At 40.5% G+C, this 25,027-nt stretch overlaps 1 protein-coding gene and 1 long non-coding RNA gene across 3 annotated transcripts in view; one reads left to right on the top strand and one right to left on the bottom strand.

Moving 5' to 3' along the window:
* Nucleotides 1–1,291: 1,291 nt before the first annotated feature.
* Nucleotides 1,292–25,027, top strand: part of LOC103164106 — a 42,328-nt gene continuing 18,592 nt past the window's right edge. Inside the window, exons 1-2 of one of the 2 annotated variants that reach the window (XR_003480318.2) lie at nt 1,292–1,343; nt 23,436–23,500. This is a non-coding gene — a long non-coding RNA (uncharacterized LOC103164106). Of the gene's footprint in view, nt 1,344–19,987; nt 20,123–23,435; nt 23,501–25,027 lie in introns of those variants that run through there. The other variant, XR_003480319.2, reaches the window with a different exon arrangement.
* The window catches only part of Abcb1 (ATP binding cassette subfamily B member 1), a 72,517-nt gene continuing 67,016 nt past the window's right edge, over nt 19,527–25,027 (bottom strand). The window contains exons 26-28 of the mRNA NM_001243988.1: nt 23,693–23,899; nt 20,804–20,950; nt 19,527–20,093 (exon numbers count right to left, since the gene is read on the bottom strand). Of these exons, the coding sequence (NP_001230917.1) occupies nt 19,890–20,093; nt 20,804–20,950; nt 23,693–23,899 (558 nt within the window). The 3' untranslated portion in view covers nt 19,527–19,889. The remainder of the gene's footprint in view (nt 20,094–20,803; nt 20,951–23,692; nt 23,900–25,027) is intronic.

Raw genomic sequence — 25,027 nt, 5'->3', positions numbered from 1 at the left:
CTTAGAGAGCTTTACTCTGCAGTTCCCACTGGCCAAGCACCACACTGTGTATGCAGAGGTCAAATGTCTACTTCCATGGAGTTATGGAAGGCTCATGTCTAGGATCCTACAAAATGAAGCCATGTAGGCAGGGAGGTGAGTGGAGATTTTCAGGCAATTAAAAATCCCCAGGACCTATTAATGTTATCAGCCTTTATAATCCGGTTCTCTCTTTTCTTCTTTGTCTGGTCTTTACATGTGGCCTGTTATCTACATGACACACATAGTAGGCAGATTACCTAAAGATAATAATAAAGAACTTAGTGTGACTAATGAAGAGAAAGTAGTAGATGAAGGAAATAGGAATCCTAGCCAGCCAAACATCCTCTGCATGAATCATCGTACCCTTGAACCCTACTATTAAAAAAATTTCCTGTTTATCTTGAGTCATATGTGACTTATGAAATGTTTTATCATCTGAAATTCTACTTTGATTTGTAGGTATGATGTAATGGAAACAGGCTAGAAGTAACTTTGTAAAAGATATGTGTGTGGGGGGGGTAGGGAGGGAAGGAGAGAGTGCCTGTTGAGTCTAGTAAATGGCATTGGATACCAAGGGACCTGGTGTGAAGGATAGCAGGATAGCTGGAACCAAACTCAGGTCCTCTGGAAGAGCAGGGAGTGCTCTTGACCATTGGTCCATCCCTCCAGCTCCAAAGTTTGTTTTATACTGTCTGCATTATTTTTTAGCTTGTATCTGTTGTTAGTACTTTGGTTTGTCCTATTTTTTTCCGATCATACCAGATCCTAGAATAGAGAGATAAATGGCCAGTCCCACTGTAGAAGTTAGAAAAATACATTGTCATATTTTGAATTCTTTTTTTCATATGCCAAATATTGTTTGTAAGAGCAAATAGAGGTAGTAGGTCAGACTTCTGGAAAATAGTTTGTATAGATTTTGTGGGGTAGCCAATCTTTTTTTTAAAAAAAAAAAACTATAAGAGGAAATGGAATTCTATTTAGTGTGGGATTTTTGGTAATATTGTCCATGTCCTCTCCACTAGCAAATATATGCGGTACAGATTTTTCCAGTGCTGGCTGATTGTGCCTGTGATATCTTAAAGACTTAGTTACCAGGTGTGGTGGTTTGAAAGAAAATAGTCCCCAAAGGGAGTGGCACTATTAGGAGGTGTGGCCTTGTTGCAGGAAGTGTGTCACTGTGGGGGTTGGCTTTGAGGTCTCCTTTCTCAAGATACGCTGTTCACTTCCTGTTGCCTGTGGATCAAGATGTGGAACTCTCAGCTCCTTCACCAGCACCATGTCTGCCTTCATGCTGCCATGTCCCACCATGAACCTCTGAAACTGTAAGCGAGCCACCCCAATTAAATGTTTTTCTTAATAAGAGTTACTGTGGTCATGGTGTCTCTTCACAGCAATTGAAACCCTAAGACAGAAGTTGGTACCAGGGACTAGGGTATTGTTGTGTTAGGCTTGACCATGTTTTTGTTTGGAGGAATTTGTACAATGTTACTTGAGGTTAGGAAAGCAATGGTATGTTTTAAGTGCTGCTTAATAGGCCATACAAGTAAGAGCATGGAAGACAGTGGTGCTGAGGGTAATTTGAACTGTGGAAGCCTAGCTTAAGATGTTTCAGAGGAGAAGAATTTTAGTATGTTGCCTAGAGAACATTCTTCTGATATTTTAGTGAAGAATGTGGCTTTTCTTTACCTTTGTCTTAAAAATCTGCCTGGAGACAAAATGAAGAGTTTTTCATTTGCTAAGGAAACCTCAAAACTGCCTAGTAGAGACTCTGTCGTGTGGTTATTAGCTGTAACCCCATTGAAGGTTTATAATGAAAAGGAGCAAGATGAGCAAGAAAAAATATAAAATGTTCAATTTGAGAAGAAAAGGAGCACTTGGAAGTGGAATGGAGCCAAGTCCTGCGATCAAGGAGATAAACAGATTAAGAAAGGGAATAAGGGCATAGTGATCTCAGGCACAAGATCTCACCCAGCTAAGTTTCCAACTTGTGAAATGGAATTTAGAAAATCTAGGTGTGGTGGTGCATGCCTTTAATCCCAGTACTCTGGAGATAGAGTGGATCTCTAAGTTTGAGGTCAGCCTGGTCTACAGACCAAGTTCCAGGATACCCAAACTTAGGCAGTGAAGGAAACCATGGAAAACAGAAAGCTGGTGAAAATGTAATTGAACAAGGGGGCCACGTTCCAGCTCCCAGCAAGCAGCAGAATTTATCAGCTTTGACCATGTGGTTTAGGCTTTAGAGTTAAGGATACAAGAGAGGTTATGGGATCTCCCTCCATGCCTCAGGAAAGCTACTGAAGCCAGGCATGTGTCAGAGGTGTCTCTGCATAAAGGCCTAGAGAGACCATTGTGTGAAGCTGTGAAGTTGAAGCCTGGATTGCCTTGGAGACCCCAAGATGTTGGAGATGCCAGAGCTGTGGGATACCTGCTGAGGAGAGCTGCTAATGGAGTGGAACCAGCCCAAGAGAAGAAGTGTGTTACAGCAACAAAGCTGAAAGGAGGTAGAAATTTCAAGAGCATTTTGGCATCAGATATGGACAGAGTTTGGAGTTTACCCAGCTGGTTTTTGGTCCAGTATTTCCTCACTATGCTCCCTCCCCCATGTTTTGGAATGGTACTATATAACCTGTGCTATTATATGTTGGAAGAGTATGATCTTATTTTTTATTTTAATTTTACAAGGGATTACAATTAAGAGATTGAGTGAATCTCAGAAAAGACTTTGAACTTTAGACTTTATATTTGAGACTGTTATACCATGGGAACTTTTGAAGTTGGGCTGAATGCATTTTTTGCATTATGATATGGCTATAAGCCTTTGGGGACTAGGGAGTGGAATGTGATGGTTTGAAAGAAAATAGCCCCCAAAGAGAGTGGCACTAATGGGAGGTGTGGCCTCATTGGAGTAGGTGTGGCCTTGTGAAGGAAGTGTGTCACTGTGGGGGTAGGGGATGGGATTTGAGGTCTCCTATGAGACAGATCACTTCCTGTTGCCTGCTGGTGAAGATGTAGGACTCTCAGCTCCAGCACCATGTCTGCTTGCATGCCACCATATCACACCATGAGATAATGGACTAAACCTCTGAATTGTAAGCCAGCCATCCTATCAAATGAGTTCCCATGGTCATGGTGCCTCTTCATAGCAACAGACATCCTAATTAATACACCAAGGAAATATCTTAGGTTACAAGTCCATGTGTTATTTTCACAGTTGATATTTTTTCATAGCTTGTGTAGACCCTGACCCCAATTTTTACATGAAGAAGGATTGGCCATTGCTTCATAACCACATTAGGTTTTATCTGTTTCACAATTGCCAATAGCTACTGAGTTTAAAGTGAAGTCGCTGTGATTTTTCATTTCAGAAGTAGTCCTATATAGTTTGTCCCATGCACGTGTACACACAGATAATCACTGGATATATTCTTGAGTTCATAAGAACATGTTCATACATGCACACAATGTACCTTGGTCTTGTTTCCTACCTTCCTCCTCCCACCTCATGTTAATGTTTGTGTCTACTAGACACTACTAGACAGTTTGTGTCTACTTTCATGCATATGTACATATAAAGTTTTATGTATCTATAGAAAATCTAGGATGCACAAGTGAATCTTGTAATATCCTTCAGAGTCAGGATTTTTTTAAACAAGTTTTTCAGTTTTTTTCTTTTCCCCAAATAGCATTCCCTTGTATATCCTGTTGGTTGCAAAGTGAATTCTTTCTTAAGGATATCTTTATTTACAACAAACAGCCTGTTCTAAAATTTTTAGTCCAAACCTGGTATCTACAGTGATAACCCCTGTTAGTTCTACTATTTGGACAAGAAATAGTGAATAGAATATTTCGCCACTGAAAACTAAAGGATGGTTTTCTTAGTTTAAGATCGAGAATTTGTATCTAAAGAATACCAAATAATGATAGAATTGCATGGCAGTAGTAGTTTAAATGTGAAACTTTCCAAGTATAAAGACTCTGTTTAAGCAAGGTAGGAGGTTTTAGTAAATAAACAATCACAGCATTATGATTGGTAAGAAGATAAAATACCATCAGTATTTGCTGTGCCATTAAAATCATCAGTTTAATTCTATTTGATAAAAGAAATTAGACAACAACAAACCTAAAATATGTCAGGTAATTTCTTTAAGTTTTAGCAGACTGTGAGAATCATCTTCCGAAGAATGAGCCAGAAGAGCCAACGACGCTAGAATTTATTCACCTGGTGTCCTCTCCTTCTAATGTTGTCAACTTGTTAGATACTAGTGTCTTATTTAGTATGTGTGTGTTCATATGTGAGATGTATAGATGTGAGGTAACAGATAGGCCATAGTGCACATGCCAGTGTCACAGGACAGCTTTCTGTAGCTGGTCCTCTCCTACTGTATATTCTAGGGATCAGACTGAATTCATCACACTTAGCACATGTCCTCAGAAGGGGTTGGGACACATTTAGGGTGGGAGATGAGAATTCAGGAGCAATCCCATGAAGAGTTGTAGGACAATGGTGCTCAGTTGTATCTGATTAGGATTATTTTAATCAAGGTTGTGAAGAACCTTTGATGTACTGTCTCTTCCCATAGACCATGAAAAATCTTTTTTAGGTTAGCATTCCTTTAATACTATGTCTTTTGAGTGTTGGCTTTGGAGAAATTCTGTAGTCTGCTTTTAAGTTAAATTTGTGCAGTGGGTATCATCTCAAAGGCTATATGAGCCTTATTGTTAGGGGTTGTATGTTAGTAGAATTTTGACAGGCAATGGGCACAAAGTTTTTAAAAAATAAAATGTAAAACAAAACTAACAGGAACAAAAGTATATATAATTTTTGTAACAGTTTTAAACCAAGAAATACCTTTTTATATAATACATAGGAGCCCACAATGAATTGCTCCATCTTGGCTGAAGGTCAGAGAGTTCAAACTTATTCTTGCTCCTCAAGGCCAAATAACAGGATGTTTGGCCAAAAAGTATGGCTACTAAATGTCTTGCTCCTCAAAGCTAAATAACAGGATGTTTGACTAAAGCTTGGTTACTAGATGTTTTGAGTATTAAGGAGGTAATTATGTTTGATTGTTCCTTACATCACGGTAAGGAAGTCTTTTGCCCTCCCCTTTAGTTTTGGGTATAAAAGGGCTATGAGAAATAAATTTGGGGCTGCTACCATATTCACTGAGAGCCCTCCTGATTCTATCTTCTGTCTTTTGTTTCTTTCTTTCTCAATCCTCACTCCCCTTTTCAGACAGGTGGGCTAGTCCCAACAATAATAACAGCAAACAATCCCAGTTGTTTGTTAAAGGAATTTTATCTTAAAAGCTGCATAACAAATGACGTAGAATAACTGTGGTTCAAGACAGAATGACATTCATAAACTGTGGAGGAGTTTAATACTAGCAAGCATGAGACAGTTTAACATTAGGATATAACTCATATACTAACACAGCTTGGACTTTTTGGGAATCCATATCCATACAACTCTGGAACGATGAGAGTAGGCACATCATACAGATGAAGATCTACTCATTAATCTTTTGGATTTCTAGGAACCCTCTGGAAAACTCAAAGTCAGTTTTAGACACACAGGCCCAATCTTAAGAGTTTTAAACCATATCAACATTTTCAAACTTTTGATTAATGGTATATTATTATGCATGGCCTAGGTGTTAAATGACCCCACATAGTTAAAGCATAGATGCTAGCATATCAGTGTGGAAGCTCCCAGGGAAATTTCTACACTGACTCACCTTGAGGGCATCCTTTCCTTTGGTAGTCACTACAGTTTTGGCAGGAAAGAAGTGTTTGAGGATATCCTATGTGCTTTATTCATGGATCCCACAAGATCAGGCAGAGAATGCTCGCCACTGCTTATACAGCACACTGGTCTGGTGAGAGCTGCAAACTTCATCAGGTAAGGTCAGCATACCCAGGAGTGCTCCAACACACCATCTTGAGGCAAGCTAGCTGTGCTGTACACAGTCTGTGGCTACGGGGGTCTTTCTGTCTACCATTGCCCCTTCTTGAACTGTGACTACAAACTGAACGTGCTCAATAGTATATACTGCAAATTGAGAGACATACATGAATCTCCCTGGGAAGAGGAATTAAACAAGATCTCCTGAGAAAACTGGGAGCATGTGGGCTCCAGTTGTAGAGAGGGGAGAGCAATAAATGAGCAAAGGGGTTAAGCCCATCTTGGAGAAACCCAAGACACAGCTGACCCGAGTTAGTGGAAGCTCATCAACTCTGGACTGACAGCAGGGGAACCTGCATAGGACCAAACCAGGCCCTCTGAATGTGGGTGACAGTTGTGTAGCTTGGGCATTCTGTGTGGCCACTGGCAGTGACCAGGGTTCATCCCTAGTGCTTGAACTGGCTTTTTGGAGCCCATTCTCTTTGGAGGGATACCTTGCTAAGCTTACATATAGTGGGAGGGCCTTGGTCCTGCCTCAAAGGGATGTGCAAGACTTCATTGACTCCCTATGGAAAGCCTTACCCTTTCTGAGGAGTGGATGGGGAGTTGATAGGGAGAGCAGGAGGAAGGGAGCATGTGGGAACTGGGATTGGTATGTAAAATGAGAAAAGATTGTTTTAAAATAAAAAATGACAGCCACCATCAAGGACCCTACCCTGCCTGGAGAGTGGAGGGCTGATGGGGTCGGGGGCAGGTGGGGAGTTTGGGGAGGGATGGGGTGAGGAGGGAGAGGGAGAAGGGATTGACATGTGAAGCAAGTTTGTTCCTTATTTGGAATAATAAAAAAAATTTAAAAAAATAAAAATAAAAAAATGACTAAAAATATAAAGTAGAAGGAGAAAAAAAATAACAGACCAAACAAGAATGTTCTTTCCCTTTACAGTTTAGTTCCATAGAAATGTGCCTTTGATATCTACATAGTCTTTTTAGATAATTATAGTAACTTTCACCAGTTTTTATCACACAGAATTGTTCTGAAGCTTCATTTCTTTTCAAAATACTTTCACAATTTTTCAATCTTTTCCCAAATTGTCCAATCCCTTTAGTTCTTCAGTAAGCATTTCTTTTGAGAACCATGGTGAAAACTGAAGTTCCCAGCAGGTAGGGAGAAACAAAAAACAAGCCATATCTGTGTGGTCTACAAGGCTCACTGGATAATTAGAAGTCAGTAACCTAAAGAGCTGGAATGTCACAGATCCAGAAGCAATTATCCTGGGCTGCCTTTAATCCTTAATACTCCTTCTTTGTCCACTTCTGTGTCTGACCTAACATCCTTTTGACTATCAGGTAAAGTCTTTTCAATATATTAATCTAGCTGCTCACTAGCTTCTACCAACCGAAATGCTAAGAATATCAACAGATAGTCTTGAGACCAGTAAGTGATTCTCCCTCTTTGCTGCAACCCAACTACTCAATGTCTCCACCAATGCATATGGAAATTCCCTCACTTGAAGTCTTTTGTTCACTGAGTGCTAAAATTTCATGTGACCATTTCCATGTTAGAACATGTTATTCAGACAATTGTTCCTATTTGGCTGAATAGCAATTTATTTCTTATTCCATTGTGTAGGTTTTAAAAATATTTCTTTTATTTTTTAAGATATATTTAAGTTTTTAAGAAATTTATGTTCATTCATGTTAGTCTGTTTGTGTGTGTGTATTAGGGGTGCATACCTGCCATACCTGTGTATAGAGGTCAAGGATAACATAGGGAATTCAGGTCTTTCTTTCAACCATGTGGGTTCTGGGAGTCATTGAACTCAGGTGGTCATCAAGTTTGGTGACAAGCACCCTCACCCACTGAGCCATCTTGCTGGACCCATATGTAGGTTTTCAAATTCAACTATCAGAGCACATTATGACTTTCAAGTTCAGGGAGAAATTTTCTGATACAACTGTGCCCTAGTAGCTGTATTTTTCTTCTCTAAGTTTGATCTTTTGGTGATTTTTTTATCATATGTAGATGATAACATTGTAGCAACCTTATTAAAGGCATGTCCCTCAATATAAGCCTTGGCTTTTCTCTCTCCCATCCCTCCATCTGTCTCTCCCTTCCTCCCTCCCTCCCTCCCTCCCTCCTTCCCTTCCTTCCTCTCTTCCTCCTTTCCTCCCTTCCTTCCTCCCTCTCTTATTTTCTTGAGAAAGTGTACCCTGTAGCCAAAGTTGGCCTCAAACTCAAACTCTATAGATGAGATGACTTTGAATTCCTAGTCTTCCTGCTCCCAACTCCTAAGTGTCTAGGTTACAAGTGAGCTCCACTATGCCTGAATAAACCTGCATTTCTTTAATTTAAAAAAGGGGGGGCTGGATATAATAAACTATCAATATTAGAACTACGGTTTTTTTGTTGTTTAGATTTTTACTTATTTTTATTTTATGTGTTTTGTCAGCATGTGTGTCTGTGTATCACATTTGTGCAGTACCCACAGAGGCCAGAAAAGGCCTGTTGAGCCCCTGGCACTGAAGTTAAAAATATAAGCCACCATGCCGGTGCTGGGTATTGAGCTGGCATCCACTGGCCGGGCACCCTGTGCTCTTAACCTTGGGGCACTGTGGCTTCAGAGGCTTTGTTCTTATTAATTGATCTCTGTTCAACTGTCCCTGGGGTTGATTATAATATGTAATAACCTTTCCTTTCTTTGATCAAATAATTCCAAATGATATTTTCTACCCCCAAACAAAATACATACAGCCAGATAAAGGAAGTCTCCACTGATAAAGATTGCAACATTTCTTAGACTATGACACCGGTGACCTTGATCACATAGCATCAGACCAAATAGTGATGTATTCAGGATGGATGTTTTTTTGAGTGAGCAGTGCTGTGGTCACACACAAGGCAAGCTGCATTGCTTGATAGGCAACTCAGGGATTTATAAACATTACTGTTGGTTTTGTCTTGTCATTTTCTTACGTCCACTCCTGTCTCTTCCATTACACCATGCAGTTTATAAGGAAATATCTCCGAGCACCTTGTCCATTTCTACAGCCCTCCACAGCCTGGGTGAGCTAATGAAAGAGTAAGGCCGAAGGGTGGCCAGCCTACTGAGGGTTAGCCGTTGGCTTGGAGAGTAAGAAGGCAAAAATGGGAGTTTTCTACAAATAGTCCAGGCACTTGGCTTTCACCTGTGATCTCAATGCATTCTCCTTCACATTCCTATTGCCAGACAGTCTCTTTCCTAACTTTACCAAAAGAAAGAAAAAAAAAAAAAACAATTTGAGCAAGATGCCTTTCTGTGACCTCAGCTGCCTGGACAATGTCATCTGAGCAACTCTGCATAATTTGACAGCTCTGTCGTCCTGCTCCTGTTACCTGTCACAAGTCTTTCTGTGTGCCTGTGTAGTCCCAGTGTCTTCTGTGTTCCTGCCCGAGACTTTGCTTGTGCTCCACTCTGCCAGGAATGCTGTTCTCCTGCAGCCTCCCCATGAGATCTTCTCACTGAGTCTTCGTCCACTTCTGAGCCCAAGTAAAATTAATTACCATAAGTGCCAGGTAAGAAACGCTGGTGGCCATCGTGTCATTCCACCATGGCAGAACAGCAAATTCACAGCCACATTAATTTGATGGCTTTAATGTACCGAGAGTTCCTGATTTCACTTGGTATTCATAGCAACCACAGGTTGCATCATTCTAATCTTAACTACTAATGTTAACTATCAAATGTCTGTCTTGGAAGCAGGCAGTTTTGGTGTCTGTTTAAATGTCCTACATACCACGGACAGGAGAAAACATGTTCGAGCCAGAACCTGACAGAGGTGGAGGTCCTTTTCAGAAGAAAGAAAGAAAGAAAGAAAGAAAGAAAGAAAGAAAGAAAGAAAGAGTCCTGGGCAAGGGTCCTCACTTTTGACTGTGTGATGGGTAGTGTGCCTGTCACAATCAGTCTTTGGAGGCTATTTTCTTATAGTTCTAATTGAAGAGGTTACGTTAAGTATGACTTGTGTGATATCACAGATGCCATTGTGTTTTTGGCACAAGTAAATTTTCAGTTTGTGCTTTATGATGGTGGCTTTATGATGGAGGATGGGTTTTTTGTTTTGTTTTGTTTTGTTTGAGACAGGTTCTTACTATGTAGCCCTGGTTGTCCTGGAATGCACTATGTAGACCAGGCTGGCCTTGAACTCACAGAGATCCATCTGCCTAACATTCTGTGGAATAATCCTCTGTACATGGTGAAGATGTGTTGCTCTCATTGTTAATAAAAAGCTGACTGGCAAATAGCTTGGTAGGATTTTCAGGGCTTGGAAGAAGAGGAGTGGAGTCTGGGGAGTCAGGAGGAGTCTCGTCACATGCAGAAGAGGCAACATGGGAAGTTTATAGATGAGATAAATGCACCTTCAGCAGCATATCGATTAATAGAAATGGCTTAATTTAAGTTATAAGAGCTAGTTGAAAGTTAAGTCTAAATTATCGGCCTAGCATTTATAATTAATAAGTCTCTGTGTGGTTATTTGGAAACTGATTGGTGGAACAAAACATTCCACCTACAAATGGTACCCTCTGTCATGCAACATAGATCCACATAAAGCCTGAGAATGTTTTTTAAAAAGGTTCCAAACACACAAAAACAGAACCAAGCATGGCTTCCTGGTTTCTACTCTTGTTTGGGGCATTGTGTTTTATGCAGCTCAATTAAAATGTAATGTACAATTAAGAAATGCAGATTAATAGGTAGTCATCTATAATAGTCAAACTTTTCATAATTAGTGAAACTTATAGTCATGTTACATATGTTTTCAAGGTCATAAACAGATATATTTAGATAGATGGTCTTCAAACACTTTAAAGACCTATAGAATATGGCATTTAATATGTTTAATAACCCTAGGCTTTTCATGACAGTGAGACTTGTCTGCTCCCGACAGCACCAATTTTCTCTCAGTCTTCAATGTATTATACAAAGAACTACTTATCTGGGAAATCAACAAAAAATAAACTGAAAATGTGTCTAAAAAATAAGTACATTACAAAGATATATTTTAAACAAATGAATAGATTTTCTGTGTTAAATTATTAACTACTTAGGAAATATAGAGAATAAAAATCCTGGTCATAATACCAATCTGGAGCTCAGATAAACACCACAAAACTCTACCAAATAACTATGAGAGAAGAAAAAGGGTGTCATAAAGGTATTACTTTGATCGAATGTAAAGTTAGTGCAGTTCTAATCAGAATCTCTGTAGGCACTTTTGAAGGGATTCTAATATTTGTAAAGAAGAAAAGATATTCCAGAATTATCTAAGAGCATTCTGAAACAGCAATTAGAGAATACTAAGTCTATTAAATAGGAGAGAAGTTTATGAGACTTTAGTCAGTACTCACTAGCTCACAAATGGTAAATTAGGAAAACTCTCAGCAGTCAAATTTTATGTCTTAGTTAGGGTGTCTATTGCTGTGAAACGACAGCATGACCATGACAACTCTTTTAGAGGAACAATATTTAATTGGCATGGCTTACATTTTCAGAAGTTAAGTCCATTGCATGGTGGTGTGTAGGCAGACATAGTGCTGGAGAAGTAGCTGAATAGCCTACATCCTGACTTGCAGGCAACAGGAACCGAGGCACTGGGTGTGACTTGAGCATCTATGAGATTGAAAAGCCTGCCTCCACAGTGACACACTTCCTCCAACAAGGCACACCTACTCCAACAAAGCCACACCTCCTAATAGAGCCACCCTCTTTGGAGGCTGTTTTCTTTTAAACAACCAAAATATACACATATTACTATCTGATAAGTCAGTGACAAGACATGAATTATTTAGCACTAGTATCGCATAACTATTAGCCATTTGCATCAATTAGACTTTTGTCAGCTGACTCTCACATGAATCTATAAAAATAAAATATGAAATTCCCAAAAGAAAAATAAACATATTATTGACAAGCAGAATGGTGTTCATCACTCATTTTGACTGAAAGCTTTTCCAAGCATCTGTGAAACCAGCAACCATATAAGTCAAGGCAAAAATGTGACTGCATGCAAACCCAAGGTTTTTACAGGGAGACTGACGAAGAGTATGTTAACCATATGTAGAGTAATCCTGCTATAATGCCAACTACATATATCTCTCTTGTGTGTCTGCAGAAATACCTTGAAAATTATGGTTGTGATCCCTATATTGTTGGGAGCAAGGAAGACCCAAGGCTTTCTAGTGGCCCTGAAGAAAGGACAAAGGGAACATTAAATTCTGTGACCTTGTTCAATAGCAGATGTGGCAAGGTCCTCTCTGGGGCTGGAGCCAGGGCCTTGAAAAAAATCAAAGTTGTGGTTTCTGGTGATCCAACTCTTCTGCCTGGGCTGTGGTTATCGTTTCTAACAAAGCTGTGTCTGAAGCATCCTGTGTTCTTTTTGCCAACATTGTCTGATTTTGCAGTCTGCTGACTTTGGTCATTTTCCCTCTCCAAGTGGTACATAAGAAGCTGTGCACATAATAAACATACTTGGCATAAATCATTGCCTTATGCAAGACCTCCTAGCCCTAGCCTCTGTCTTCTTTTTTCCCATCCTCTCCTCCCCCTCGACACCTTGCTGTTTGGGACCTTTATTGCTATAGGTTCAGACCAGATGTTACTATCTGTACTTATTCTTTTGAGCAGAAGGAACCATTTTTAGAGGCACAGCTGTTTTATTAATAGCTTCAACAAACATCAAATTATTCCAGGTTTCTACAAAACTTTGCAAAGAAATGCCAAAGAATTGCCATTGGCACCCATACTTACCTCATAGAGTCACAAGCAGTCTGATAGGTTTAAGGTAATAGAGCTCAAAGCCTCAACTACTCTTTGCTGAGTATCGATACCCAAGCTATTGGGCAGCACCCAAATCTGAAGACACTAAAGCCAGCTGTATTAACCTTCCCAGTTATTGCCCCAAATAATGTCCTGACTTCCTCTGAGACCTGCAGCTCCTGGGAGGTGGGCATGAGTCAAAAGGCACTGAGGGGAGGGAATCCTTAGCAGTTTTGCTTTCTTATTTTACTTTATTTATACTTAGTTTTTGAGCAGGTGGCACCTGGCTCATCATGCTGGAGATTTCAGTCTTCATTTTTATCCAGGAAAACTGAGCTATTGTGAATATAAGTGCAACTGGAGAGTGGGGAAATGCTTTACACATCCTTTGTTGCTTTTGTTACCCTGACACTTTGTTACCCATGAAGTGGGTAATAGTGGGGAGAAGTTAAATAGACTCAAAGAGGAACCAGCTGGTTGTTGAGATTTCTAACTTTCTTTTTCTGTTTTGTTTTCCTTCTTTGAGTATGTTTATGTGTGCAGGGTACACGTGGAAGCCAGAGGATGATCACAAATGTCATTTCTCAGGAGCCACCCAGCTTGGGTTGCTTTTTCTCTCTCTTTTGTTTTTATTTAAATTAGAAACAAGCTTGTTTTACATGTCAATCCTAGTTCCCTCTCCCTCCCCTCCTTCCCTGTCCCCCACCAATCCCTATCCCAGGCCCCTTCTGTTCCCCAGGGAGGGTGAGGTCTTCCATTGGGGGGGGGTTCAAAGTCTATCACATCATTTGGAGCAGGGCCTAGACCCTCCTCCCACTTGTGTCTAGGCTGAGAGAGTATCCCTCTATGTGGAATGGGTGGAGACACCCATCTTGTTTTCTGACACTTTCTCTCTGTTATCCAGGGCTCACAGAGTAGGCAAGACTGGCTGGCCAGCATCTACCTCTCTCTACCTCCCAGCACTGGGAGTCCAGGCCCATTCTCTCATACCATGGCTTCTCTGTAGGTGCTGGGACTGAACTCAACTATTTTCTACTGTTAGGTCATTCTTTTTGTCTTCTCTGAAGTTTCCACGTCCTATGAGCTGGTGCTGAGCACTGGCATTCATCTTTGCTTCTTATCTGTGGGTACCATATGACCCTTGCTGCATGCCTTCCTTCGACAATGGATTGTATCACCATGGGTCAAAATAAACTACTTCCTTTGGGGGATTTTGCCAGGTTTTTTTTTTTTTTTTTTTTTTCCACAGCAATGAGAAAAGTAGCTAAGGTATGTGCTGATTCATTTCTTTTGGATATACTCCCAGGAATGATATAGCTGAATCAAATAGTAATTGCAATTTTAAAGTTTTTAAAATTTTTTTCTATGTCTATGAGTATTTTGTCTGCCTGTATGTTTGTGTACCGCATGCACACAAGATTGTGTCCTCAGAAATCATAAGAGGGGGGTCGGATTGCCTGGACCTGGAGTTATGGATAGTTGTGAGTCATCACATGGGTGCTGGGAACCAAACCCGGGTCCCCTGTTGCCAGGAGCCATCGCTGTTGTATAGGATCTCTTATAAAGACTGTCAGCATGAGTAACTCATTATGTTGGGAGAATAGCTAACTCCAGCTTCAATCTATCCCTCCTTTCCCCCTAGCTTCCTGATAAGAGACCCCAGGCTTGCACAAATAGAGGTTAGCAAACAAGCTTACACAAATAGCTAGTTTATAACAGGCTTACAAAGTAACTGTTAGCAAAGAGGCTCTTGGAAAATAGCTGTTGACAAAGAAGGTCATTATTCTACAACTTCTCCTCCTGTGACCTCTTCAGCCCGTTAACAACCTGCTTCATTTACATCTCTCCGCTTGCCCACCCTGTTATCCTGTCTACCTTCAAGGACTCACGTGCCAGGCAAAGACCTCTTTCCCTGACAAGACTCATGTACCAGGCAAATGACCTCTCCCTGAGGAATCCCTGCCCCAAGTCTTTCCCGCTTCACCTACTATATAAAGTCTCTGAGAAAAATAAAAATTTGCAGCTTCATCAGAAACCCTGTCTTGCTGTCTTCCTTGTGCCTCTTGTACCTATCCATTCCAGGTCCTTTGGGGTTTGGGTTCACGTTGCCGCCCTGCTGCCTGGGTCACTCTGTGAGAGCAACAAGTGCTCTTACCCATTGAGCTGTCTCTCCAGCTCTAGTAATTGTATTGTTAGTGTTTTCATGAACCTACATACTGTTGCCCATGGTGCTCACATTTATACCAGCAGTGTATAAAGGTTTATTACTCTCCATATCCTTGACAGCATCTACTATTCTTACTGTTATTTTATGGCTATTTCAAACGAAAGCTGTTTGAACTTGGGCGAGGTGGAGTCACGGTGTGGTTTCCACTTATACTGCCCTGATGGATTGAGGACGGTCACCATTTTTCATCTAGAAGTCATCAGCCATTTCCCCTTTTACTTTTATTAGTTTAGTTGAGTTAAAGAGTGATGGGCTTCATTGTGATATTTCATACATGCATTATTGTGCTTCACACGTGTTCTTCTTTTCACCACACAAGGAGCCCCCTCAGCTTTTACACATCTACATATGAGAGAACACATCCTATGCATGTTTTTTTTCTTTTTGCCCCTTATCTTATCTCGTTGTCCTCTCTCCCTCTTTTCAGACCCCTCTTTCCCTCTCATTGCCTCTGTATCATCTCCCCCATATTTTCAGCAGTTGAGAGGAAACATGTTCTGAGTATGGTCCATTCGTTTTCCAGAAAATAAGGTCATATCATTCTTCTTTTTAAGTTTTATAATTATTTTTTAGACATGAGTATCATATGTCATTTCCTCTTCCTTCCCATCCTCCAAATCCTCCCACATACCCCCTTCTTGACTTCTTCATTTTAATTATTGTATAAATGTATACACATACGTGCATATGTATATATGAATATAGCCTGCTGAGTCCATTTTGTGGTACTTGTCTGTTTTTGTATGTGTTAGAGCTGAATGCTTGGGGTTGGATAACCTATTGGGGTTTTATTGCTGGAGCAGACTGGTTCTACCTCTCCCTGCTTCCATTAATTGCCTGTAGCTCTTCATCTAGAAGTAGGGCCATGGGAGATTTCTCCCATCCATGTTGGTATGTCAAAGCACGTCATTGTACAGGTTTTGTTTAATGTTGAGGTTTTATGGGTGTACCTTCTCTGTCATATATAGAAGATAAAGTCTCATAGCAGACTTCATAGCACAAGTCTGTGTCTCTTGCAATCTTTCTTTCCCTTGACCATGATGTCCCCTGAGCTTAAGTTGTGTGTTGGAGATGTATCATTTGGACTGGCGCAGCCCACAGTCAATTGTTTTCTGCATTTTGACTAGTTGTAGAGGCTAGCACTCATTGTTTCTGAAGGTGCTGTGTGTGCAAGAAATAAAAGCAGTCAACAGTCCTCCCACTACTGCAAAACCTATAAATCATATCAAGGACAAACACAGAAAGACAGTCCCATACATACTAGCAGTGGGGATAGGAGTCTTGCCACATTTTTTGAGAAATATTTATTTAGATCATTTGTCAATTTTGAAATTGGATTACTTGGTTTGTCGTTGCTTTTTAGTGATGTATACTATCTGGATTAGTAACCACCTGTCAAACATTGCCACTTCATTAGGCTATTTTTTCTTTTGCTTTGCAAGAGCTTTTAAATTGGCTATAATAGTATTTGTTTAAGCTTATGTTTATTTCCTGAGCTACTGGCATCACATCCAGGAAGTTGTTGTCTGTGTCCACATCTCAAAGTGCTTCCCCTATGCTTTCTTCAAGTAGATTCAAAGTTTTGAGGTATTTTGTTATATGAAATAGTCTTTTACCTACTCAGAATTGATTTTGATATGTGTAGGTATTCAGTTTTTACAGATGCGCTTGCTGAAGAGCCTTCCTTTTCTCTCATGTATGTTTTTCACACTTTGCTTAGGGTCAGTTGGCTGGATTTATTCCTGAGACCTCTTTTCTGCTCCAATGATCTGTGTGCTTGTTTTTATGTTAGTACCTTGTTGTTTTTGTTGCTGTGGTTCTGTAATATCCCTTGTAGTCAATTATTGTAATTCTTCCAACTTTATTATTTTTGTTCAAGATCATTATGGTTATTTCATGTCTTTTGAGCTTATGTATGAGTTTTATATATGTTGAATATTTTGTATTTACTGGCCATTTGTACTTCTTTTGAGAATTGCTTATTTTGTATACCTATTTCCTGACTCTTTTGTGTATAATTTTGTGTTCTTCATAAATTTTAACAATGTAGTTCTTAATAGATACTAATCATTTGTCAGATGACTGCTTGGAAAAGAGTGTTTACTCATCCTGTAGGATGTATTGTCACTTTGTTTGAGTATATATTTTACTGTGAAGAAAATATAATTCCATGCAATCCCATTTATCAATTCTTATAATTATCTGTCCACTTCACCATGTCCTATGCTTATATCTTGAAGTGTTTTATGTATATCTTCCTCTCGTAATTTCAAAGTCTCAGGTTTTACATTCAAGCCTTTAATGTGTTTTAAATTACTTTGATACAGAGCATTGGAGATCAATCCACTGTCATTATACCTGTTGGAATCCAGTTCTCTGGGAACCAATTACAAGAGAGACTGTCTTTTGCCTAACTTGAGATTTTTGACACCTATATGAAAAGTCACATAGGGTACTTGAAAGAGTTTATTTCCATTGATTCACATGCCTGTGTCTGCACCAACATGTGCTGTTTTGTTAGTATTTTTCTATACTATGACTTCAAATGAGCATTGTTATTTCTGCTCAATACTGTTTTTGGTTATTTAGGATCTCTGGGTTTCCATATGAGCTTTAGGACTAATTTTCATGGTTCCATGAAGAATTTCATGGAATTTATTACTGGATTGCATTAAATCTCTGGGTCACTTTTGGTAAGACAGCCATCTTCACTACATGAGCTCCGAGGATCTGTGCACATGGCATGTCTGTATTCTTCTAGTATTTTCTTCAGGAACTTTCTTCACTGTTTCAGAGTTTTCAGTATAGAGGTATTTTGCTTCCTTGACTAGGGCTATTCTTAGGTATTACATTCTACTTACTGATTTATTTTTAGACTGTTGTAAATAAGACTGTTTCCTTGATTTTTCTCAGCATGTTCCTTATTGGTGTACAGAAAAGCTACTGATCACTGAAAGTACTTATCATATCTAAGCATTTACCAGTAGAGTCTTTAGGGTCTTTTAATTATAAGATCTCTTGTTTACAATTACAGATACTTTCTTTTTTCCTTTTAAAATATTTTATTGTATTAAGTACACATAATAGTGAGTTTCCCTATGATGGTTTCATACATGGTCATAACATCGTTCAATCATATTCATCCAGGTACCCTCAATTGTCCCATTCCCACTCATGTTAATCCCCTTCATCTTCTTGGCTTGTTCTCCTTTAATGTTTTGGGGTGTGTGTGTGTGTGTGTGTGTGTGTGTGAGAGAGAGAGAGAGAGAGAGAGAGAGAGAGAGAGAGAGAGAGAGAGAGAGAGAGAGAGAGAGAGAGAGAGACTTAAGTTCCATTGGGGTTGTTTACAGAAACAAAGGTGAGGGCCTGTTTATTGGTTCATGGATGGGCACTTACCAGTGATTAGACCACTGAAGAAAATCTTTCTCTTTCCAGCCAACCACCAACTGCACACAAATCCTTTGAGCAGTATGGAGCCTCATAAGCCCCTTTCCCTCTGATGCCAGTGTGTTGATAGGTCCAGTCGTACGCAGATCTTGTGCAGGGAATCATAGCTACTATGAGTTCAAGAATGTAGCAGCCCTGTTATTCCTCTAAGTCCAGATTCTATACCTCTCCCTACTCCTTTCTATGGCTCTTACATTCTTTCTGCCCCCTTTTCTATAAGGTTCCCTGAGCTTTTGAGGGAGTGATACAGATATCTCATTTATGGCTGCCCATTCAACAGTCACTTACTCTCAGTAGTTTAGTTCGTTATGAGTCTGCAGTCACCACCGGCCACTGCAAAGAAAACCTTCTCTGGGCAAAGCTGATGGAAACAGTATTGATGGATTTTATGGGCACGTCTTCTTCCTTTCTTATTTTATCTCTTCTAATAGCGTGCATGCGCGCGCGCGCGCGCGCGCGCGCGTGTGTGTGTGTGTGTGTGTGTGTGTGTCTGATTGTAGTCTGTACATATGTATGCATGTATATGGTGTTTGCATGAGTGTACATGTGTGTATATTTGCACACACAGGAGTGTAGGAACCAGACATTGATATCAAGATGTCCTCATTTGCTTCTCCCTCTTATTTTTGAGGCAAGGCCTCTCACTGAACCTGGAGCTCCCTATTTTGGCCAGTCTGGTTGGCCACTGAGCCTGCAGTATCTGCCTGTTTGTGCCTCTAGCACTGGCATTACAAATGGATGCCACCACATCTTGCTGCTTATGTAGGTGCTAGGGATCTGAACTCAGGCACTCATGTTTGTGCATCTGTCACTTCACACACAGAGTGACACCCCCCCAATAATAGACTATTTCTTTTTTGTTTTTATTTTTGTGTGTGTGTGTGTGTTTTGAGACAGGGTTCCTCTGTGGCTTTGGAGCCTGATCTGGAACTAGCTCTTGTAGACCAGGCTGGTCTTGAACTCACAGAGATCAGCCTGCCTCTGCCTCCCAAGTGCTGGGATTAAAGGCATGCGCCACCACCGCCTGGCAATAGACTATTTCTTAAAAGCTAAACTCATCTACAATATTCCAGGTGGTAGAATATATCATTTCACATGCATTTTGGACAAGATAACTCAAAGAACATCAATGTTTAGTTTCACTATATATACTTTATACAAACATTTCATTAATTTTTGATACACACATGATTTGTTTAGCAAGGAAATCAGTTATAGTTACAAATGAGAAAGTATAAATAAAAGTATATATTATGAAACATTTACTTTTAATTCTTGTATAATTTTATAGTGCAATTTAAATGATTCCTTTCCATTTGATGATATATCTATTTCTGTCCCTTTAATTACAAAGTCTCTGAAAACTCTAAACTGGACTAAATGCTTCTCATAATGACAGGAAATAGATAACTGGTTATTCTGGTACGTACTTTCTTTTTAACTTTGGTTAAATGCTATGTGTTAATACAAATATTAAAAAAATATTTAACACAGTTCACTAGCGCTTTGCTCCAGCCTGCACACTGACCATGGAGAAATAGATGCCTTTCTGTGCCAGCAGCTGCTGGTGGGTGCCATGCTCCTTGACCTTGCCATTCTGAATCACCACGATCAAGTCTGCGTTCTGGATGGTGGACAGGCGGTGAGCGATCACAATGCAGGTGCGGCCTTCTCTGGCTTTGTCCAGAGCTTCCTGGACAACCTGTTTCACAGGCACACAAAAGATTTAAGGTAAAAGCAGTCCTCTCCCTATAGTCCCTTTCATAACAAGCCCCAGGATTTCTACACTCTGCCCTTTGACAGTGGTGTTGGTGGTAAAATGAGACAGAAATTGAAATCAAGGTATCAGTCCTACCAGAAGAGAAGTGGACCCCAGTTTGGATGAGTTCTGAGACATATAAGGTAAAGGCAGCCAATAGCATCCATCCGACCATTTATAACACTCATGGCCTTGCCACATAACATCCCTAAAGCAGTCCTCTAGGCAGCTCCACAGAGCATCAGGAAGCTGGAGCAATTTAAATGATTATGCCAAAGCCATCACAGCAGTAGAAAGATCCCCTGACCATCTGCCTTTCAGACAGCCAAACTTATAACCTTTCTCAGGCTGAAAGGCACCAGCAGCATGTGTCTTAGGGCATGGCCAGACTTCAGCCTTGTCTCCCTTCAGCTCTTCACAGGCTGCTGCAGAGACCCCGCCTGCAGGAGCAGACTGCTGCCAGCATGCAGCTTGTAGATAGACATCATGGAACATGTGGGGTTCAAGACTAATTTGCCTCTCATCACCTCAGGTCTCCTACGTCCCAACTATAGACACGTTTAAACTCCACTGGGAGCCAACAGGGCAACATTCAGCTATCTGACTTAGTGTTCTCTACCCTGGCAGAGAAAGACACCACCTTACATCCTTACCTTTTCACTCTCTGTATCCAGGGCTGATGTTGCTTCATCCAGGAGCAAAATGTGAGGCTGTCTGACGAGGGCGCGTGCTATGGCGATGCGTTGTTTCTGCCCACCCGACAGCTGAGTCCCTTTGTCTCCTACTCTGGTGTTGTATTTCTGTGAACAGAATTTTGTTGTTTTAAAATAGAGCTGATGACAAAGTGCAAACACAACATGACCACAGAATATATAATTTTCTAATATATATAATATATACTATAAAACATGGATTTAACAGTCAAAATCCAAGTATGAAAACCAAATATATGGCTCACTCATATATATTATATAATATACATATTATATAATATATAAAAATAACTAGAAAAATTTAGGCCTACAAGTTAAAGTGGGTTCATATAAGAAAACAACAACAAAAAAGTTTGGTGGACTTAATACCTCTATTATTTTTCTTGTGTTTTTACATTTTTTTGTATTGAAGAAGGATCACAGGACAACTTGTAATGGTTAGATCCTCTTGTGGGGATCAAACTCAGGTTGTCAAACTTGGCAACAAGTGCCTTTCCTTCCCAAGCCATCGTGTTAACCCTGCCTCCTTTACTAGGGTGTCACTATGGCTCTCAAGGAAGTCTTGGAATTGTACTTTAATACTTAGCCTTGAAAAGTCAAGTATTCCTCAGAAACTTTTGGTTTTACATTCCATTTAAAATTCTTCCTGTACTGTTTCCCACAGTAGGAAGCTATCACTAACTAGTCAGTATGGCACGAGAGACAGTGGTTAGAGACTGTGCATAGGATATGGCATCATATACAACTAGGAAACATTATGATCCTGTATTTGAGTTCTTAACATGCTGAGATTATAGCCAAAATGTGGGCTCTGATTTTTAAACCTGAATTTTGACAGCAGTTAAATCCATGTTTTATATGTGTATACTCCTTTTTGTTGTTGGCGGTGTGTGTGTATGTATGTATGTATGTGTTTGTGTGTGTGTGTAAGTGTATGTGTGTGTATGTTTTTAGCATGCGTGTGCATGCTGTGTTCCTTGAAAGCTGTGCACTTTCTTCTTGAGACAGGGCTTCTCACTGGGATCTAGGGCTCACTGATTAAGCCATGCTGGCTGGACATGAAGTCTGACCATCCTTCTGAATGTGCCTCCGCAGGGCTGGAATTACAAGCATGTACCCTATCCTGCTCTTTGCCTGGGTGCTGGGTATTAAACTCCTGGCCGAGGGTTGCACTGCAAGCACTTCAGTGACTGAATGATCTCTCCAGCCTCTGGGGAGAAGGCCCCTGGTATGGTCTGGGAAGATGCTTTATAGAGGTTCTACCTCCGAGCTGTATCTGCCTTAGAATTCAGGCACTCTGATGTGTTCCTCCCTGTTTGAGTGCAGAGGTGTCAGACTGCAGAATCCAGCCGTAACCCTTGTGGGGTCCATGCGGACAGTGCTGTTAACTCCATAAGAAGGAGAAAACAGTACTTGGCAGAGTAAGCCAATTTCTAGGTCTGATCACTCACAAGGGGGTGCTTAGAGAACAGGGTTGGTCTAGAACACTGAGAATAAGAATCATGATGCCCACAGAGGTGCTCTGAGTAACAGAGAGATCGAAGTCCAGAGAGATCGAAGTCCTTATGGTAGTCAAATGCCAGAGGACAAAACTCTAAGAGACTATTGTTATCGTGGTTTTGTGTTGTATCCTACATCAGCATCATCTAGGCTTTTTAAGTCTCAGAGCCCTGGACCCTACTCCCAAATGATTCTTCTTTACCAGAGATAGGGTGGGGCATAATAATTTGTACTTCTAACGACTTCCAAGGTGCTATCGACCCACATTCAGGTTTTGAGAGTCAGTGACTCTCATTAGTAAAGGGTGACCAGGGTTTTGTACTTTGAACATTTGAGTCTCAAAAAGTTAATAATTTGTGGTTGGACCATACTGAGATAATACCTTTGATAATAGCAGTCATTTGTGAAAAGGCCAAAGGAAAAGGGAGTCTTAGAGGATTGTTTGGGCCACCTGGTGTTCATGCTTACCTGGCTGGTTTTATCATGAGCACTTCCTGTACTAATGAACATAACTAGTGATGAGGGGAGAGTGTATGCTATTTATGTAAGATGCATATTTAAAAAATTAAATAAACCTAAGACACAAGAAGGTGAGAGGCTCAATTGATCTAACTTACAGGAAGCAGTGAGAGAAGCCCATAGAACAATAGCCCAGGGGAGACTTTGATAGTCAACTTTAAGACTGTGGCTAAGGAGCCTGCAATGGATGGTACAGCAATTCTAGATTATATAATGCCATAGCCATCCTAGTGACTCAGTTCTATTAGGAGAACTTTCTTTCTGGCGTGAGCAGGGGGTCTCTTGTCTGGCCTAACTCCATAGTGACACTTGGATCACCCAAGGGAGCCACAGACCTATCGTGCCTATTTCCTTTGCAGAAGCAGTGCAGCCTCCATGGAGACTAGAGGCTGCCTGTCTACCCTTCACCTGGGCTGTGATGCTCAGATGTATCCTCAGGCTGGAAACAGGTGGATCCTTTAGCTAACATACTAAAGGGCTGTTCCAGTCCTCAAAGTTCCTGCTTCTTCTACTTGAATATGTCTAATATTCTGTTCCTTCCTCACAATGACAGGTAAGGGATTGGGCAAACATAACCTCTAACTCAGATAAGAAGTATGGATGGATGCCTCTCTGCTGGTAAGATATATTCTGGTTGCTAATTTCTCTTTATCAGACTTTCAGGTTTCTGATGACAGGCCTAGGGTATAGCTCAGTGGTAGAACACTTGCCTGTTTTGTGTAATGCCATGGGTTTCATCCCCAGAATGGGGATGGGGAGCATCAAAGATTTGTGAAAGGAGCTGCTAGCTACCAGGCCCATGGTACATACGTCAGGCAGTGACTCAATGAACTGGTGGATGTTGGCTTCCTTCGCCGCCCTCTCGATCTCATCCTGGGACACGACCCGGCTGTTGTCTCCATAAGCGATGTTCTCAGCGATGCTGCAGTCAAACAGGATGGGCTCTTGGGACACAATGCCTAGGTGTGCTCGGAGCCACTGGACATTTAGTTGGTTTACTTCTTTGCCATCTAGAAACTGGGAGCAAAGGTTCACAGATCAACTTCAGCACCAGCATGATTCAGATTTTAGCAAAATTGCTGCCATTATTTCATAGTATAAAATTCTTGGGTTGCTGTGAGATTAAGGAAAAGGCTTTCTGGTTGATTTTTTAGTTGACATATAAAATAATGGATTGATTATTATATTTTCATGAATATGTCTCAATCAATGTACTTTACTTTGTTTTGTCTATCACTACCTCTACAACTCTACAGAGTGAGATAAGGTCTCACTCTGTAGCCCACACTGGCCTGGAATTCACATTGTAACTCAGGCTAGCCTTGACTCCATGGGAATTTTCCTTTCTTAGCCTCCCAAATACTAAGATTACAGACATAAACTACCAATATCTGGACCTTACAACTCTTTTATAAAATATTTAATAATATATATAATAAAATGGTTTATTCATATTTATTGAGAATTTAATCAGAGCTTGAGAACCAACATTTCACTAATTTTGAGTGCAGTAATAACATTATTTAGTCCTGTGTTCAAACTTCAGTGATAAAACTGAAACACAAAATCAGAACTCTCAGAAAATAGTTTTTTAAAGGGCAGTAAGGTAACAGAGCTCATAACTGTAAAGAATTGATGCAGTAAGGTCATAACTGGTGTGTGTATGTGTGTGTGTGTGTGTGTGTGTGTGTGTGTGTGTGTGTGTGTGTGTATGTGTGTGTGTTTATTTATTTTGTTTTTATAAGCTGACCACACACACACACCACACACACTTATCCATTCCTCCTCTGTTTCTCTTCAGAAAAGGGCAGGCCTTCCAGGGACCATCAACAAGCCATGGCATATCAAGTTATAGTGAGACTTGGCACCTCCTCTCCTATTAACGCTGCATGAGGCAATCCAGTATGAGGAAAGGGTCCCAAAAGCAGGTTACAGAGTCAGGGACAACCTCTGCTTCCACAGTTAGGAGTCCTACAAGAAGACAAAGCTACCCAACTGTCACATATATGCAGAGAGCCTAGGTCAGTCCATGCAGGCTCCCTGGTTGTTGGTTCAGTCTCTGTGAGCCCCCATGAGCCCAGGTTAGTTGATTCTGTGAATTTTCTTGTGACGTCCTTGAACCCTCTGGCTTCTACAGACCTTCCT

This window comes from Cricetulus griseus (assembly GCF_003668045.3).
Source record: "Cricetulus griseus strain 17A/GY chromosome 1 unlocalized genomic scaffold, alternate assembly CriGri-PICRH-1.0 chr1_0, whole genome shotgun sequence".
NCBI lineage: Eukaryota > Metazoa > Chordata > Mammalia > Rodentia > Cricetidae > Cricetulus > Cricetulus griseus.
This window is presented reverse-complemented; position numbering and strand designations above follow the sequence as displayed.